General features: G+C 33.5%; 1 protein-coding gene across 2 annotated transcripts in view; it reads right to left on the minus strand.

Annotated features, from left to right (window-relative positions):
- Positions 1-19,401, minus strand: part of LOC129231837 (protein O-mannosyl-transferase TMTC1-like) — a 297,404-nt gene extending 278,003 nt beyond the window's left edge. For both annotated transcript variants that reach the window (XM_054866219.1, XM_054866218.1), the window contains exon 1: positions 19,107-19,401. In XM_054866219.1, coding sequence (XP_054722194.1) covers positions 19,107-19,393 — 287 coding nt within the window. In that variant the 5' untranslated portion in view covers positions 19,394-19,401. The remainder of the gene's footprint in view (positions 1-19,106) is intronic.
- Between the last annotated feature and the right edge of the window lie 483 nt (positions 19,402-19,884).

Below are 19,884 nucleotides of genomic sequence, written 5' to 3' on the forward strand. Positions count from 1 at the left end.
AGAGACAGCAGAAAAATGCACTTTTGAAGACTAACTTTGGTTCAGATTTTTTATTTTAGAACTAAAGTAAAAATACTTTTATAATATAGTGAGAATCTTGACAACTTTCAATTTTTTACGCAATTGTTTAATTACTTTGCAATTTTGATGCTTTTAATAAAGTACTTTTAATTCCACCTTTAGGCGTTACTCTCATTTTCTCTGTTCAAAAATTAAACTTTTCTCGATAATATTAGCAAATTCTTTTATTTACATACTCTGATTTCTTTCCGAAATTTTCATTCATTGAGACAGATTTTTAAAGCTGAACTTAAACTCATTTATTTTAGTGTATTTATTTTAAAATGAAATAGATACAACACATCAACTTCAACTATCTCTTTCTCCACATTAATTTAAAGAAAATGATGGGCAAAATATATAATATTCACACATGAACGTACGCATAAAAAATTATTAAAAGTAAAAATAATGTTTTGTAAATTGTGAAATATGCTCTGCGATTCGCTATAACGTTAAAAGACAATGTGAGGTAAAATACATTTTTTTATTTCCATTCTTATGAATTTTGAGAGAAATGTAAGATCAAAATTTATTTTACACATTCCATATCTGGATACTTGTGTTTAATTTTGCCTTTTTTTTAAAGTAAAAGCTCATATTTTACCATGAAACAAATTTTCCATCTTTAATTAAATGCTTATAGTCAATTTTACTATCCCCAGAAATAGCTTCTATTCATAAAATAGAGTTGTTTGATTTAATAATATTTTTTAACCTTATTTAAGTTCATGTAACCGAAGGAAAATCCGTCTATCTACCATTAGTATGCGTCGAACCTATACAATGACTGGGTTCAAGAGAAAAGTGGTAAACATGTGGCTATGTCATTTCCAACAAAAAGGTCAAACTTTCGTTCGTATTCACATTAAATTGCAATAAAGGGTTAATAAATACAAGGATGCAATTGAGGAATTATATTTATTACAAAGGCAAAAAAAATCGCCTAACTCCGAAACACGAACTGCTTTCCCATTGACCTCCAACAATTCACTCCGAGTCCTCTTGGACATTGAATCTGCGTTATCACTTGTGCCCCATGTTGCAGCAGCCCTGTTGTTGCAGAGGTAATCAGGAGATGAGCAACAAGTTGGGTTAAAAACCTGAAACATGCGCGGGTCAAAGTCCGCATTTGCCGAAACATGTCTCTGCGTTCTTAGTATGTTTTCGTATTGGATTCAGAATATTAAAGCAATACAAACGACCTATACGGACTGCTGTAGGGTTTTTCTAATGGATTCGTCATCCGGTATAAAGCAAATTACTGCTGTCTTTTACATATTTACGGAGCAGAAAAGGAACCTTTGTCGCTGACTGCTAATCTTAAATCACGGAACATACATTTGGAACATTCAAATTCCCATGATGTAATTTTGCTTCTATTGCACAAAGTAAAAGCGATTAACTGCTGCCAAATACTAGTATCTTTTATCATTGGTCATGATTTTTGAAAGATCGTACAGCATAAGGTCTATGAATGTGCCAGGGCGGCTTTTTGAAGGATTTCTACTGATGACTGTTCAGCAATTGACATTAAGCAGCATGGTATTGAAAATCTTTTGTTGCGCAGTTCAAATATGGATACACATTGTTAAAAAAAGCACTTTCCAGAACAGAGACAATGGTGCTGGTATTAAGACCTCGGAGCCTCATTTTCCGAGCTAAATGCGTTCCCATTGAAACACGAATCGGAGGAACCTTGATGAAGTTCTAATCACGAAAGGAAAGGATCAGTGCCAATAAATCCCGTCATTCCTGATTTGCTGGAGCAAAATGACATGTCTGACGTCTTGCACTAGCAAGAAGGTGTTGCCTCGCCTGTAGGACCTTACGCAAAGTGTATGATAACACATTGGTAGTATAACAATCTCCCTCCCTCTCAACGTATGTGACGGACAAGGGACTAATCACGTACTTATTTACATGTTATGTGCACAAGTTCACCACCTGCCACATAAAAAACGTTAGCAGCACATGTGAGGTAGAATTAATCAAGCATTTGGACAACAAAAAAAAAAGTTAACTCTGAGGTTGCTTGTTTGTCCTTTGATTTATTCTACAATGTTTCATCTTCATTCAATGCCACTATTATAAGGGTTTAAACACTGTTCTTAAAACTCGAACTGTGTAACCGTGTCATACTGTTACTTAAGGCATTACCCATGGAGTGGGGTCCTCATATTGCGGAATGAATAATGTTATTCCTCATATGCTCGATTTCTAGCAGTTCAAGTAAAGCTCTGAAATGACTCTGGTACAGCTAATTGACGTAAACTAACACACGGATTCACTACTTATGACTGTAATACTTCTGTATAAGAGAAAGTGCGATTAAAAACAATCATCATAAATCAGTTTAAAATATTTTGAACGTATAACCTCTGAACATAATATAGAGTCATTCCTTTTTGTATTCAATCAAGTATATTAAACCTAGCGAATCGATTTTAAGCAGAAACGTTGTGATAACATAAGCGCGAATAGATACAAGAATAGCGGTATTGAATAATCATTGCAGAGAATAAGACCTAATGTATTATGAGAGAAAGTCAAAGCGGGTTATGCAAGATAAGTTCAGCGGAGATATTTCGTTTAGAAATATAGCATCTTTTTCGCTCTGTAGCTCGTGTGATGTAGATACGAGTGTATGTATATGTTTATATAAATAACTTTTTTTGTTAGAAAAGACGATAAAATGCCATGATATGATGTATCAAATATGTACAATGCTGACATGTGAAATGTGACTTTTAGAGAAAACGCAAAGTCGTAGTATATAATGTAAAACAGATGAAAAATGCATCACCAATGTGACTGCTTTAAAATGATTTTGCATGAAACACGCGCACCGTTTTATGCCTTTAAGCCGAGGCTTAGACAAAACTGCAAGAAATTAACACAAGCCTGTTTGATATCAAAAGAGTGCATATTCACACCCTTTTTTTGCGTAACATCAGCCTGGAAAAGCCATAAGCAAGCAGGAGGCAGATGTCATGTGTTTGAAGCTGAGGTTAACTTCACACTAGTAGCTAAAACTAATTTAGCCCACCAGCGAGAGTGTGTAAGGATGGTCAGCTCAACTAGTAAAATGCAGGTAAAGTTAAAAACCTAATTAATTACTCTCAACAAAGTACCAAATATGGTTTCAGTATGACTGTAAGCATAAAAACAACTTTGACATTAACGTTTGGCAAGAGGAATGGTCAAACCTTTTAACCAAGTGCTCAAATTTAACCGCGCACCCTAATTTCGCCATGATGTGGCGAGAAAGTAGCTAAATATTCAAGAGCTCTACTTACTTGATAGCTTTTTTCTCCTCACGTTGACAGCAAGTTTCTGCCTTACGAATAAATAAGCTCACGATTGTTTATAACTGTATAGTTAAAACTATCTCAAAGCAACTTTTTATCGCTGAAGCCTAAACTTAATTGCGACTTGGCCAGTGAAAATTGCCTCGTAAATTAGATCATACTTAAAACAAAAAAAGAATTTTACATCTGAATTTAATGTTATCACGTTTTGCCGACGTTTTTTCCCCGAGTTATTATCACTGAATCGGAAAGAAAACTGGAAATCTAAAGTTTTGCTAGTGAAAGATTGAAAAAATGTTACTCGAGAAAACTCTTGCTTCAATACGTTTTCATGAAATCATTTAACTTGCAACGTAATAAGCAGTTAAACATAGAAATTATAGATTTATATATTTTTGCAAAAATTGGTACACGCTTAAGTGTTAAATCGAAACAGATAACAATCGGATATGAATTCAGTTAAGAAATGTTACCGTAAAATGAGTGCTTTCGAAATACAGTTCGAAACAAATACAATACAATTACAAAAACAGTATAAAGAGGAAAGAACAAAAGTAATAAACTCTGCTTAAAATTCTTCATAGTGCGTGAAAAACGTAGTTGTGGCTGAGCATTTTGTAAAAACGCAGATTTTGTAAACACACCAACGGGTCAAAAAACTTATTGACGAATGAAGAGGATATGATAACTGTATCAATGACGTATACTTTAATTTGGAGTTTTTAAGTTCTTACATTCAAAATAATAATAAGCATGACAATCATCTTATTTGAGGATATTTCTAAAAGACCGATGCAAAAGGTCCAAAGTGAAAAACCTGAAAAAAAAAATCACAAAGTTTCGAAAAAAGACACATTTAAGTTAAAGTATATGTTATAAAGTAGAAATGTAACTAAAAATAAAAAATAGATTGCGCAGGGTGTGTTTGAATGAAGCAATTGGTTAACCGGTTGATTGATTTGACGACGTCAGCGGTGAGTGTCTATATACAATCGACTAACCGGTAGCTCAATTAGAACGCGCTTCGTTAGTCACCGGTTAATCGGTAGCTCTATTCGAATATAACCATCTTTATTTGTGCAAGAAAGAGGAAAAAAGCTAGAGTTTTAAAAAAAGCAATATGATTGCTTAGTTTATATTAAAGAGAAAACATAATTTGTTATATTTTCCTTAAACGTAACGTAAATAATCAGCCCGATATAATAGAAAATAAATTGGATATATTTTTAAAAGTTGTATATATTTTTAAAAGTAAACGAAACAAAAAAATGAAAATAAAAATCCAAAGTGTACTAAACAGAACGCAAATGAATAAACCAAAGTTAGGTACGCTTAGAAAAATCACTGAAAAATACATGCATATAAAAGGTGTTTAGGTGCTTATACCAGAATCGTGCGTAATGCACTATAAACTAAAGCTGGTTTCGAATAAAAGTATGGAGTTTGGATTATCAAAGTAGGAAATGCATAAATACACTTTTAGGAGAACATTAGTACTGCATTCAAAAGAATAGCAAAACTATTTCAGCTATGCGATTCGTGGGGATTGATCATGAACAGAAAACAAAGGTTGAAAGAATTTTTATTATTTATTTAGAAAATTGGTATTTATGTCTACTTTTATAGTTTGCATGGTAATAATGCGGTTGGCAGGTAAACGGCAGTATCTGCAGAAATAAGTTTTCGATATATTTGAAGAAATGCGTTTTGGATTCAATACTAACTGCAGGGAAATCTTCTAATTATACGCTTTTTTCTGAGCTGAAACCAAACAAACAAGCTTGTACAATAAAGCTAACGTACAACAGATGACAAAAATGTTAAAAAAATGAAAAGTGAAGAATTTGCAGTTACTGCCCTTTACCTGTCCACGGCAGAATATTACTACGTATAACTGCCGTTGAGTTTACTTGTCAGTGATCTATAAGTGACTCCTTTAGCAGCAGCGTGAAAATGACAGTTTTGTGAGTCCCGGATTGAGAACGTTTTCTGAGGACTGAAAAGTATAAATACAAAACAAAAACATTTTACGATTGAAAGTGCCAGAAACTGCAGCTGAGTCGAAAAAGCAAAAGTAATATGGTCAAATTGCCCAACTGCTTTTGCGGAGCTCTGACCAATGTGGACAAGCTACATCACAATGACGAAGTAGCCCATACTCAACGGTAAAGAAAATACTGTATACATATTTTTCAATTTTATTTCTATGAAATTCTTCCTGCACAATAACCATTCTCTATAGAGGAAATTGCCCTTTTTTTTCTTTGAGATTTCTAGAACGAATAGAAATAGACGGTGTGTCAGAGTAGATTTGTGGCAGATTTTTAGAAGTGATAAAAGCCTACTTTTAGAATTTACATGTTTATATTAATACGTACAACTGCCGTATTTGCACTGAAACAAACCGACGCGTGTTCAATTTCCAGAAGATCGAATTTCGGGAAAGTGACAGGATAACGTGATTTACTGTTTTTTCCCGAACCTTAACTCTGTGACGGAACTCACTCAAGTGAAGTTTGTTATGCCAACTATGAGATTTGCACATATTCTACAGAATTCTTAATATCAATATTACAGCGAAAAGAGCATTTCAGTTCTACCGTTGTTATGCAAGATTGTGCGTTATCAAAATTTTGATGTCTTTTGCTGCATGTCTTGAGACACTGTTTCTCAGAGAGCATAATAATTTTTCGTGCCCAATTCCGCCAACATGATCACTAAAATCCTAACCAGTTAATTTGAAAAAGGTAGTGTAAAAGTAATATTTTCCTGAAATGTCATCTTCAAAGGATTAAATAATGTTACGTATCAGACAAATTAATTTCAAAATGGAGCGAGCAGCTGTTAAAAATATCGTGTACCGCATGCTGTAAAGAAACGAGCTGATGTGTGCATCACATGACTTCCTTTTACTCCAATTTTAGTTTTATTTTCCCTTTATTGGCAATTTCAATGGGATTCAATAGTTTACTCTCTAAATATCACCACCAGTGGCCAAATTGAAACCAGATTAAAAAAAAAAAAATCTCCAAATTTGTCGTCAACTTGGCGACAAAACGTAGCGATCAAAAGACTGGCGATATATCTCCAAGTGTCTGCCAAATTATAGCACCACTTGAGCCGTCAAAATTAACAATGATTTCCCCCCAAATAGGGGCAAAAGACACTTTTAGAAACACCCGAATGCAACCAAAAGGGGAGGTGCACAACTAGACCCTAGGAGGCTACGTACCAAATTTCAACTTTCTAGGACATACCGTTCTTGAGTTATGCGATATACATACGCACATACGCACATCCGCACATACGCACATACATATACTGTCAAAACCGGAGGAGCCAGATAGGTGCGATTTTCCGCCTTAGGGTGCAAAGACGGAGCCATAGAGAGTCACAGAGGCTAGGAAATATTGTTCCGATATCTTTTAGCACCTTAGTGGATGAAAGAAGGTAATGAAGGGCCATCAGCTTACGCAGTAGCCAATAGCGACTCTTTTCCTCCGCAAAGGTGCCTCGCTCGCACATGCGCTGTGCACTCCGGGATAAGTTCCGTTCGGCCACTTTAATGGCGGACGACGATGCTGCAACGTAGTTGTTGATACATTAAATTTTCACATTGAATTGACAACTAAACTGGATTAAAATTCAACATTTCTGGGACAAACCTTCAAAACCTTGCGTAAGTACAGTCATTTAATCATGGTATAACATTTAAGGCTTTCCAACAGGCTTTTAGTGTTTTCAGAGTCGAGTTTCAACAAAGTAAATTGAGTACTACTTCTTGTTTATAGTTAACCGTTTTAACATAGTGATGTATGGCCTTTTCTATCATGTGTACTAATATATGCTGTTACTTGCTTGTCGCGTCAGCGGTCTCGCGGATTTTCCCCAAAATGTTTATTGTTAGCAATACGAAATAATTAATAAGTAACCGTTATGAAAATTTAACGATGTAACTTAACTGCTACAGCAGATACACTAAATGTCTTTATCTTCTCAATAAAATAGTTGCGTAGACGAAGCAAAGGAAAAAAAAAAAGACGCTTGGAAAAGAAATCTCTCGGTGTGTTTCATGCCATGACTTATTACGTAAAAATATTTCGTTGGTGTTATTTCAAAAAAAAAAAAAAAAAAACGAATGCATTGTCTAGACGCGTTTATTATTATTTTTTTTCTGATTTCTGTTTCCAATGCTTTTTTATTATGTGGGCTGCCAAAAATTTGTTTTGATTTTAATGTCAAAAAAGTTCCTATTTAAAAAAGAAAAAAAAAGTGCTTTTTTAGATTACTTATGTTCAAATAGGATATTCAAATGTCGAACCATATATGTATACGTATCAATATGTTACTCTTGATTAAAATATTTTGAACGTTTATAAAACGCATGCAATTTATGAAACGATTTGATTTTTCCGTGATTGTAATATAACTGAAAAATGTTGAATGTGTCCGTAAATTATCCATAGATGCCTACATTCTTAATTTTTGGTATTATGCTGTAGTAAATGTCAATATCCATTTAAAACTACAGAGCAATTCAAGGGTTTATATGAGAGTTAGAACTCGGATAGAGGAATTGAAGTCATGAACGCTTCTAAATTATGTTGGAAAGTCTGAAATGTGATCAAATGCCTTAAATGACAAATTTTAACCCAAAATCAATTCAATGTGAAAAACGTACCAAGACTTTGTATATCATAAGCACAAACAATAAAACACAATAATATTCAAAAATGCACACAATACGGGGAAGGGGGGGGGGAGGATCTATTGTAGAAATCAGTAACGGTGCCATTTATCTCTCTGAAGGTTCCTTCTTTTCACCGCCGCTGTCTGTCTTTTAAAAGGTGCACGTTTTTCACCCTAATAAGAGGTGCGATTTCGGCTCCGCATTGGGTGTCGCTGGTGAACAAGCGTTTCACCCCTGAAAGGTGCCAAACGCAACCTGTAGTTTTAACAGTGTACATATGTACATACGGACGTCACGAGAAAAGTCGTTGTAATAAACTCGGGGAACGTCAAAATGGATACTTCGAGTTTTTAAACGTTCTTAGGCACTTATCCGCGTGTGGTCGGGTTGAAAAAAAAACTCAACATTAATTCGGGAGTGAGAAAGATGGAAATTAAGGCCGAATTTTTACTGAACATTTTTTCTCGAATACAATACTTCCTTTTTTGTAAAAGGAAGTAAAAAAAAGGATGCCCGCTTACTGGAAAATTTCTAGGAAATTAAAGTTTGTATTAAATATAAGCTCCTTCTTACGCGAAGTTACTTCAAAAGAAGCTATATCGTTACACCGTAATTTAGAAAGAAACTTTATCGCAAATAGAAAATTTTAGATCTCCTACACACGAGACAACTTAGTTGAATACATTTTATGACGGGCGGTAATCAGGAAGAGTAACGTCAATGAGTTAAATCCGCTTCTTAGTTGATTCAACCCATCGGGACATTACCAAGCTTTCGCTCTACACTTGAGTAAACTAACTGAGATAACTCAGTTCAGTTTCAACAGCGTTGCTGCATCAGTTGTTCGAATGAATTCGAGAAGTTGATTCAACTAAGTTGCCTCACGTGAACATAACGAAAAACACCAATCAACTATTTGACATGCAACATTTTTACATTTTTGAAAAGTTGATTCAACGAACAGCCTCGTGTGTAGGGAGCCTTATGGAATCCCAGTTTACTAGAGATTGTCCAATGTCCAGCAAGCTAGTTAATGTCCAGCAAGCTAGTTTTTTTTTTTTTTTTTTTTTTTTTTTTTTTTTTTTTTTTTTTTTTTTTTTTTTTTTTACAGAGCTGTTATTAAATATCAGAAGGGTGGTTCCTTCAAACACGCATTTCACTTTCAACCAGTAGAAGTTTTCCTTGGCATTTTACCCTGTAAAGATCAAAACCGCATGACTAGAAAATACTGTGATATTACGCTCTTTACGGCTTTGGACACTTCAATTAAAGATATGTACTATATATACTATACATAAGCTATGTGAGTGTAGTGTCCATACTTTGAATCCGTCGTATTCCTGATAAATTTTTTTTAGTTCCCATTTTTATTTTTATATTTAACTCTAGCAGCTCCCGCACGGCAATGTACGTGCTAAAAATTTTAAAATTTAAACGAGGTCCGTTGAATACCTCCCCCACCCCTTCTGATGTGAAATAATCATTTTTCTTCAACTAAAATGCGTACATACATTTTCAAAAACTTACTAGAATCTCTTTGGAATTTGAAACTATTCGCCAAACCACATAGAGAGATAAACAGAAGGTTTAAAACTCAAAATAATCCTCAAACTATATAGTTAATCGCTTATCGCGCCAAGCAACTACGCTACCGTAACCATGCTTTTTAGCGAGTGAAGCGGTTTTTTTCGCAATTTAAAATGTTTCGCCAAATGAACGGTATATTGAATAATACACAATTGAATAATACGAACAATCAAATTGTATATACTTAGATTACCTATGCTATACTATAATAAAAACGTTATAAAGAACAATCACAGTCGAATAATACATCAAATAAAAATTTTTTCTTAGCTAAGTAAATGTATTCAACTATAAGAACAAAATTAAACTTTGAAGAACTAAGGAAAACAGAACTCAATAGAAAAATCCTACAAAATCAAATTATGTGCCTGAATAGAAAAAAAAGCATTCAATAATCAGTTCGCTCACCACAACAGCGTAACCGACCACGGCTCTGAGCAGGGAGGCATGGTTCATTGCAGCTATCGACACTGACGGCCAGCGCCCTTTCGATGCTTACCCCGCCATGTATGAGGAATTCTCAGAACTTATTAATTAATTAAAAATTTACTTTTCAATTACAAATGTTTCGGTTAATCTGGCTAAAAAAAATAGCCTATAATAGTCAGTAGTTCCTGAGATTCGTGCGTTCAAAGAAACAAACATACTCTTCAGCTTTATATTAATATAGATAATTCAACGTCCATAGTTACAATTATTTGCAATTTGTACCTCCAAAACAACTTATTCCGGAAACAATTCTTTAGGCATGTTTTCAGTTGAGATTTTTCTGGTGCTTCTTTATACTGAAAACCAGTTATATTTTGCAAGATTAGAACGGTATAACATTTTTTTTACTATGAGAAAATTCAAGTCTACTGATTGTTTTTATAATAAACAACCATGGTGGGACTTTCAATCAAGTATTAAAAATTAATGAAAAACTAATTACTGTAAAAACTGCAGTGAGTCCCTGAATTTTATCCTTAACCGAAATCACAGGGAACCAATGAAAATAGGGATTCTCTGTTCAATTGTACAAGCACAAAGCACTAAGTTTAATCAAAACTTTTTGATTTAAATTGTTTGCCATCCGTAAATGATGCGAGCAAGATTTGGCCCCTGAGACCAAAAAGACAGACGTCCACAAAATGTAGTAATGTCTAATAATGCGGCATGGTAGCCGCTTAAAATTCTACTAATTCCATAAATGCCACTTAATTACCTTCAAAATAACATTCTTCGTTTTAATTATTAAATGCAAATGCTTTTTTGAATTTCTGTCACTTCCCCTGGAGTTATTATATCTTTTGAAAAAAATAAAACTTAAATAACATTAAAAAAGCTATTTGTTTGTTTTCTTTTAAAGCGAATGATTTTCCTCCCTTTTGCTGCATTACCTGCCGGAACTTCTCCTGAGAATTTTAATCATAAGTTCAAAAGATTACTAATTTCAAAGAAAAAGTCGATGATCCCATACGTGCTGGTAACTTCACAACATATTACATGCTCTTTTAAAATAGCGTTATTTCTTTGCAATTTTAAATGCAGCATATTCTCTTATTCTCATTCACTACAGCTAATAAATCAATATCTTTCGAGGAAACAAACTTGAAAGAAGTTTAGGCGATCTTTTTGCTATCTACTCAGATGTAAAATATGGAACCATTCATTTTATAAACCTTCTACGAGAAAATTTCCCCGAGAATATCAACAAACTACGCTGAAAATTTTTCTTATACAAGTTTACGCTTATGATTTAGATATGTTGTTGCCCCAGTTATCGCAGAAACATTAATCTGCCAAGAAACCTGCTTTAAAAAAAATGTATTAAACACCATATTCTTTAAATACCAATTGACACCTTTTATTTAAAAACATCTTAAAAAGACGTCTTTTGAGAAATAAACTAAAAACAGCAGTACAGCATGTCCTCAACTCAGAAGTGAAAGATAGTGGCATTTTTAGATAAGCATACAATGTGAAAATACAGCTCAAGATTTAAGATACAAAGTAAGAAGATACTTGTTTTTATAGAAAGTCGCTAATCTTTTATAAACAATACGCTACTGCTTTCAGTTACTGTAATATATTTATTTGACTTTCTTTTTTTACGGCTGTAAGTAATACATTCTTTTAATTTCATTAAATGCCGCAAAAGAATGGATACTTTAGGAAATAAACAGTAAGGAAAAAGCACCATTTCTGAAATGTTTACAACGTGAAAATAAATGTAGCTAAAGATTTAAGAAAAAAGTTAACCTTGTTAGCGTTTTAAAATGAGGGCTGATCCCGTGTATGCAAGTTGTAATTGTAGCCATTGCATCAATTGTCGTAAGATCTTTTTTTTTTTCCTTATCCAGTCTTCTTCTTTTACGATTTTATTTTCAGCATATTCTTTAAACCTCGTTAACTTCAAATAGAGCGAAGGTATCTTTAAAAAATAGAGTTTAAAGAGCCCTAGGTCATACGTAGTAGGAAACGCGAAAGTGTGTATTATTTCTCAAAGGCTTATGCGCAAAGACACTGCTTCAAAGGCAATATTAAGGATATATTTTCAAAGAATTAAAAAGCCAATTTTTAAATGAAAACTAGTTTTATAGAAAAAACAGTAAATTTACACATACATCCCAGTCGTTCTGATACTTGTAATCGAAACGTATGAACCAGCTTCGTTGACCAACGACAATGCAGTTGACTCGAACCCAGAAAGTTCCGTCCGATAAGTGCATAGTGGTCATTGCTTAGAGAACAGATGAAGTAAATTGATTAATTGTGAAATATTGTTTAAGAATCTTTAAGTAAAGTTCCCTTTTTAATTTTCTCTATTGTTGACGGAAGTTCCTGATTTTCTCCAACTAAACGCTTGAATGCCGGACTCTGATTCTGCTAAACATCCAGGCAGGAAGCTGTTTCTTAAAGTACTATATATGAAAGCATTTAACAAATTAAACTAAGTTTGGCGCAGTTTTTTCATCGTACTGAAGTTTTAAGGTAAGCTCAATGCAGCAAGCAATCAAGATAAAAACAATGTCATCAGCAATTTGAGAGCTTACATATTTATTTCAATACATTTACCGTGAAACTCAAATTATGAGCGTTCACTCTGCACGCAGGTATGTTACCAGCTAGGCGACTTCTCAGCTGGAGCATGATTAAACTCAATAGAATCTAAGCAGAGTTTGAAAGTTGTAACGTTCTTTTCTACGAATTAAGTGGACATTTGGAGCGAATCCATGGAGGGATGAACACCCTGAAAGAGTATCACTGTTATAAACTGCAAAAAAAAAATCCGAAACGTTACTGAGTATAACGTTCTGTCTTATTCTCTGAGTATAACGAAAGTAACGTGTAACTTTTCAGGATTTCAATGGTTTTTATCCACTTCTCGGAAATATCAAGTATCATTGTCAAAAAGTATTCTGAATTGCTACAAGTTGCACAAACGCAGAATTATCTCTGTTGTAAAAAATATTTTTAGCTCTCAGTTTAAAAAATAACTGCGAGTATTTGTAACGTGTTTCGACTTTAGTTCAATTACAGCTCATCTTGACTGATTAAGCTCCAAAAAGGAGCGACTAAGTCTTTGGACTACGTAGCTTTGCAAGAATTGCAATCAAGTAAGATACTTGCAATTCTGGCTCAGCTTTGGCCATGATTGTAATACAGCTTATGGAGCTGTTACATCATCCTTGCCTAAGATTACTCGGAAGTTCTAGAGACACTACTGGTTTTAAGCGGGAAGATATCTGGATTTTTCAGGATAATTTCAAGAAGGTTACTGAATTTTAGCGGAAAACATTCCTGGCTTTTGCGAGATATGTTACTGGCTGAAATTGGGCACATTAGCTGCCTATTATTTTCCAGGAACGTTTCTGAATCGTTTTTACAGTTTACGGAGCCTCGTCACTAAATGAATTTGCCACGTCTTGCACTGGCAAATGATGTTTTTCCTACAATAATAAAATGCGACAAAGAAGCGATAGGTTGTTGGTTAAAAGCACCAAATAAAGAATACCCTTTGTTTTTGTCACTTACAACTACATCATGATTAGAAAGAAATGATATTACTGAGCGTAAAATTAAATTCGGAATTTCCCCCCCTGGTATTAGGATCTTTTCAGATAAACATAAGGTTTTACCTTTTTTTTTTTTTTTTTTACTCAAATTTTTAAAGGCAATTGGAAAAATACTTGTTTACACGGGATGAATGTTGTTACGGGGTACCTCAAAATAAACACAAGAAAACAACTGTTAGCATTTAAGAAATTATTTGCACTTCAAACAAATGGTATTTTTCACATTACTGGGGCAGTTAATGCATCAGCCTATTTAAGTGGTTTTTGTTACTTAACCGACTGACTAACCCCTGATCATCTAAAGATGACCTTGCGCAATGAGCACACAAAGCATCATTTTCGATTCACTGATCTTCTTTTTCTGAAGAAAAAGAAACATGTTTCGCTTTTTACTACGTATTTTGCTTCATATTGTTCACGTTTCTACATTGTGAGCTTCTCGAATACAGTTTTCACTCCCAATCACGTGCATTAATTTTGCTTCACTTCGAATAAATAATGGTAAAAAAAAACGTACGTAACGATAATTGTATAAAAACTATAGCTTCAAAAATTATACTTATGAACACATAACAACGGTGCAATTCTGATAAATGTACCATTGTAAAATAATTTTGGAAATTTTCAAAAAGTTAACACCAATAACCTCCAAAACTGCAGTTAAGAACACTATATCTGCTCAAAAACACAAAAAATTAACTATATTTATCTGACAACTATTTCTGACATTCTTAAATCTCTATAGATGGCGGATGCATGTATGAAAAACATAGGTTCCTAAACTGCTACATTGTAACCGTCATATATAAAGAGCTAGGAAGTATCATCATATCGGGCAACTTGATGCATATGAGCCTGAGATGACAAGTACATATGAGCAATTGAGCATTGGGACAAATAATTATGTTGTTTATCAACTAATATTAAAAAACTTCATTCATTGAATACATTTTTGATTGGCTAATACTAGAGAACATGACTCAAAAGAAAACATTCTGGTTGTAACATTTTTTTTCTCGTTTTTATTAGTTGAAACATGCTGTGTCTAAAGAAACAAGCTTAAAAACCTTAAAAACGTTGCACATTTCTAAGTTATTAACGAGTTACAACTTTATGTAGTACACTATTTTCATTTTAGTATTCTATTTTCAAACCTTCTTAGTGTCTCCGTCTCCCTCCCTCCCGCCAAAAAATTCACTAACAAGAAAAAAAAGATAAAATACAATCACGAAGACTTTTTTGTAAAAAACAAGGATTTGTTTCATTTGAGGTATTTTGCAGCTAAAATATAGTCGTTAAATTTTCAATTCCTAAAATTGTGTGAAAGCAGTAAAAGTTGCCAAAATTAAAAGCTTTAGGTATAAACGGATGAAAATACATTGTACAAAATAAAGTACGGAAAATGTATACATAGAATGAAAAAAAAAAACTCCCTTTGTAAGAAAAAAACTCTGTTTTTTATCAATTGTAAAATTATTATGATTGCTGTCACCAAAATACGTATGATACTTTTCCTAAAAATACACGACATAAAACATGCGTTGTATTTAACACTACATAACCTTACAAATGCAAAATGCATTATAAGTAATAATATTCGTTGTTTTTCATTAATTAAAAAGCATTACATCAACCCTTCACTGGCATAAAATTCCTATAAAAAGTAACATAAAAATGTAATTTTGGGAAGAAAAGAAGAAAAACGCAGAAAATACTAAGAAGCAAGAAAATCGTAAGCCTAGTTATTTATTTATTTTGTGAAAACAACCTAAAACTTTGCAATTCCTTCAGCGACACAACTCAAACAGTTGTGGTAAAAGCCGAAATCCGACAGTAAAAGATAAGTTCAGAGCTGCTAAAATGCAATCAGTAAATTGATCAAGTAGTGCAGTTCAGTGGCTTTTCCGGGAAACGAAAAACATTAGTTATTGTTAACTGAAGGGGGAAAATCATAACGTGAAAGGTGTCAGATTAGCAGAAATGTAACAAGTTATGTTCAAAAATAACTAAACGTAACATTAGTAACTTAATCGGACTGCTTTGTGACATAATATCATTTCTCAAACTATCGGAACTTAAAAAGTCTAAGCGGGTATATTTAATTTTTTATTTTGATTTTATCTATTTTTACATAAAAATATGAATCAAACTGACTAAGGGAGACAATTCGTAGAATATGTCAATTATCAAGGTATATTTATTGTACATTGTTTATGTCAGAATTTATTAAAAAATTACTTTTTTACACTGTAACAAAATTCTGAAACGTTACTGAGTATTTCCGTGCAACGTTTCAGGATTTCATTGGTTTTTATCCACTTAATGGAAAAATCAAGTATCATTGTTAAAAAGTTTCCTGAATTGCTACAAGTTGCGCGAATGCAGATCTCTCACTGTTGTGAAAAATATTTTAGCTACCGGTTTGTAAACTGACTGAATGTATTTATAAAGTGTATCGGCATCAATTCGATTAAGGTCCGTCCACGTTGACTTTGCTCTCAAAGGGAGCAAATAGGTATGGACGAAGTTGCATTGCAAGAATTGCAAGCGCGTGCTCATCTCGATACGTGCTTGCAATTCTGACTTGGCTTTGGCCATGTTTGCAATACTGCTTATGGAACTTTCTTAATAAATTGGGAAGGTGCCAAGCTATTATAATATACCTACATAAGTTTTCTCTAAAGTTCCAGAGTTCCAGAGATACGACTGGCTTTAATCGGGAAGATTTCTGAAATTTTCAGGAAGCTTCCGGGATACTTTCAGGAATGTTACCGAATTTTAGCGGAAAACGTTCCTGGTTTTTGTAAGGTATCTTACTGGCAGAAATTAGGCACATCAGCTGCCCATTATTTTCCAGGAACGTTTCTAAATCGTTTTTTCAGTGTATGATACCGATTTAAGAGTAGTTTAAGTATTTTTTACATTTTCAAAAATATAAAATAGATTTGAATTTCTGACTAATCATTTCTGCATGAAAATAGTTCTTTATAGTTCTAGACTTATCTACCGGTTTTATTACTATTACTATTTTTTGTATTGACATAAAAAAGTATAATCACTTAAACATCATCTTAAACAATATCGAAAAACTTTCTAAATATTTTTTATTCTCATTTATTCCCTAACTAATGATTATTTAGCGAGAAAGAGGATTTAATTAATGAATTAATAGACAATTACTTGTTTATCCTTTTCACTTCGATCAACTGAATAGTTTCCTCGTTCAGTTACTTTGTATTATTAACCCGAGAAAGATCGCGAGGGGCACAGAGTTACCCCATTCTTATCCAAATACCTGTCGCAGGATAAATATATATCTGCAGTCAATCACCGTTTTAGTATCCTCCTCTCTAACAGTCCCCTTGGTAGGTGAAAAGTTATTTTTACTTTTCTTTTCTTTTTGCGCATGAAGCAATCATTTCTTGGAATTCACGTGTTAATGGGGTAACTCGCCCTCCCCACGCGATTGTTACTGTTTCGAAATTTCTCATTCTAAGCAGCGTAGTTTTGCGTTCTCTAGCTCTCTTTTTGCATTTATATTGCTTTGCGCTCTGAATACTGGCGTGCAAACGTAAACTTGTAGATTATGAAAAGATATAGAAAATGATGATTTATAGAAAATTTTAGAAAAAACTGATTGCGGTAACGCGGTCATCCGGTGCGCTCTCTTTTGTCACTTTTAGGTGCGCGATCTTTCTGGGGGTTGAGGAAAATTTTTGCGAACTCCCATAGCATTGTAGTTATGCTATTTAAATGATCGGACTTTTATTTCAAATTTTCTAAAATATAGCAATTCTAATTATTGTATCCGTTTTATCAACGTTCGTAAAATTTGTCTGGTAGCAGTATTTATACGCATCTCTCTCAAGGTGCAGCGATAGCATACGAATACAATGTTATCCGCTAAATAACTTCTCGAATAATGCAGAATGTGCTATGTGGCACGCATTTTTTTACAGAAATTCCTTTAATCAATACAATAAAAAGTTTATTCCGTCATCATGCTTGTTATTTGCGGTCAAACCTTCCAAATACAGACTCGCTAAAAAATGACGCAAGTAAATATGTACTTGCAATATTGTTTTACAATTTACTTTATCTACCAATTTTTTATCACCATCAGCTTCAATGACATGATATGCCTCCCCCCTAGCTCGGTTATTCACTAATCAAGACTGATAAGTTCTAATAAGAATAAAACTGCCGGCTTTGGTTGTGATAACCGGGCTGTCTGGTATACTATAGAATGTAATTCTGCCTTAGCCATGGCTTAGGGGCGATAACGTACTGCTGAACTAAATTTACTTTACATCTTACACGTGAAAAACAGTAGATAATACAAAGTAACTTAAACATCCACCGTATACGTACCTAATACTTTTAAATTTAAATGATACATATTTTCGGTTGCTACCAAGCTTATTACAGCTAATTAAAAAAATAAATAAATAAATAAAAACTTGTCGATATTGATGTGACCTGTATTGTTTTTCTTTCGATCAAAAGAGTAAGCAATGAAAACGAAACTCGTTTCATCTTTCAATTGGTGACGTCTGGACATTTACCGTTGTGTCCAAAGTTCACTTTAGGGACATAATTTGTTCTTTTTCTCGCGTAAGAAAATTTATGTGCTTGAAAATATGCATTTTTTTTTTTTTTTTGAACTTTCACGGAGATCAAAGACTATATACATTTGTCGTATAACCTTTAACCCATCATTGTTTAACTGGTTGTGTCCAAAGTTCTCTTTAGAGAGCGAGTTGGATCCTTTTTTCTCTCGTAGGAAAGTTTATGTACTTAAAAATATTTACTTTTTCAAACTCATGGCATATATGTTCATTTGAAGTGGGATAAAATAGAGAATAGTAATACTAATTTTACAAAACATTTAGATTCAAAACAAAAACAATAGTGTTCCCTTTTTTGTGCACAAGATTAAACGAATATATACATAAATCATCTTCACCGGTTTGTTAAATGATTTCGTACAATGCTTCGGGAAATTCAGCTTTGCTAGGATAGTTAAAGTACAAAAAAAATGTAGGAAATGCCCCTTTTTTTAAAGTATTCCCAACTTGTTTTAATAAGTTTTTACTTTAAATCGATATAGATAATATTAAAGTGAACAAAATATATTGATCCAAATATTATTTCAAACAGTATGGGTAAGTTTTAACAACATAAACGTTCTTAAAATAAAACATACAAACCATTTGTTGAATGTAGTGTTATAATTGACCAGTTTTAATTACCTTAATGATCGCATAGTAAAATTTAAATCATTTGTCGAATCTAGCGTTATAATTGGCCAGTTTTGACAACATAAATATTTGCATATTAAAACAAACTCTTTCAGTTTTTGTGACGCATTGGTTGAAAAAACAACGAAAAATCACTTACCGAAAAGTGAGCACAGTTAAGGGACGATACGATTTGTGACTAGTTGGGTCGCTCATAGGTTTGCCCCAAAAGTCATTGTAGAAAATATCTTTCACAGGTGCTTTACCAATGACATCAGGATTGACAGTTATCGATACCATATCATCGTGCACGAATTCGCCTTCCAAGGAATTCATGTAACAAGCTATGCAGGCTGCTACAACTAAGGAATACACAAAAGCATCCATTATGATTGTCAAGGATGAACCTAAACGAACATTGGACGTCAAGTTCCACACATGGGACATTAAGGAGGGTGCACACCACGAAGAAGGGATTCGTCGGCTGAGCTTAGATTTTAAAGAGCTATGTGTCCAACCATTTTCCACTGATACTTTCTTTCGGTGGTATCTTTGGCTGTTGGGATGGTGGTACAGACAGGTGGTAGAAGTGGCTTGGTAAGTTGAAGAATTCATCCAGATATCTCGGCCCATTTTCATTGTTCTTGCTTTGACATACGATGCCTATTCGTGAGACTTGTTGCGATGTCTTTCTTATTCTGAAAAACTGAGCTTAGTTGAATAATTGTTCCTATATCTTATGGTACTATCACACTTTGATACTTTTGAAGATTGTGTTTAATACATAAAAATATTAATAAACTACAAAAATAAATGCCTGTGTTTTCTCTCAAATCCTGTATAAAACATGAATGCAAAAAAACTTATCACTTTCATAGCAAAAATGCTTGTTTGAAATCTTCGCAAAATGATCAATATCATTGAAAATGATGTTCAAA

The sequence above is a fragment of the Uloborus diversus genome, chromosome 10 (assembly GCF_026930045.1).
Source record: "Uloborus diversus isolate 005 chromosome 10, Udiv.v.3.1, whole genome shotgun sequence".
NCBI lineage: Eukaryota > Metazoa > Arthropoda > Arachnida > Araneae > Uloboridae > Uloborus > Uloborus diversus.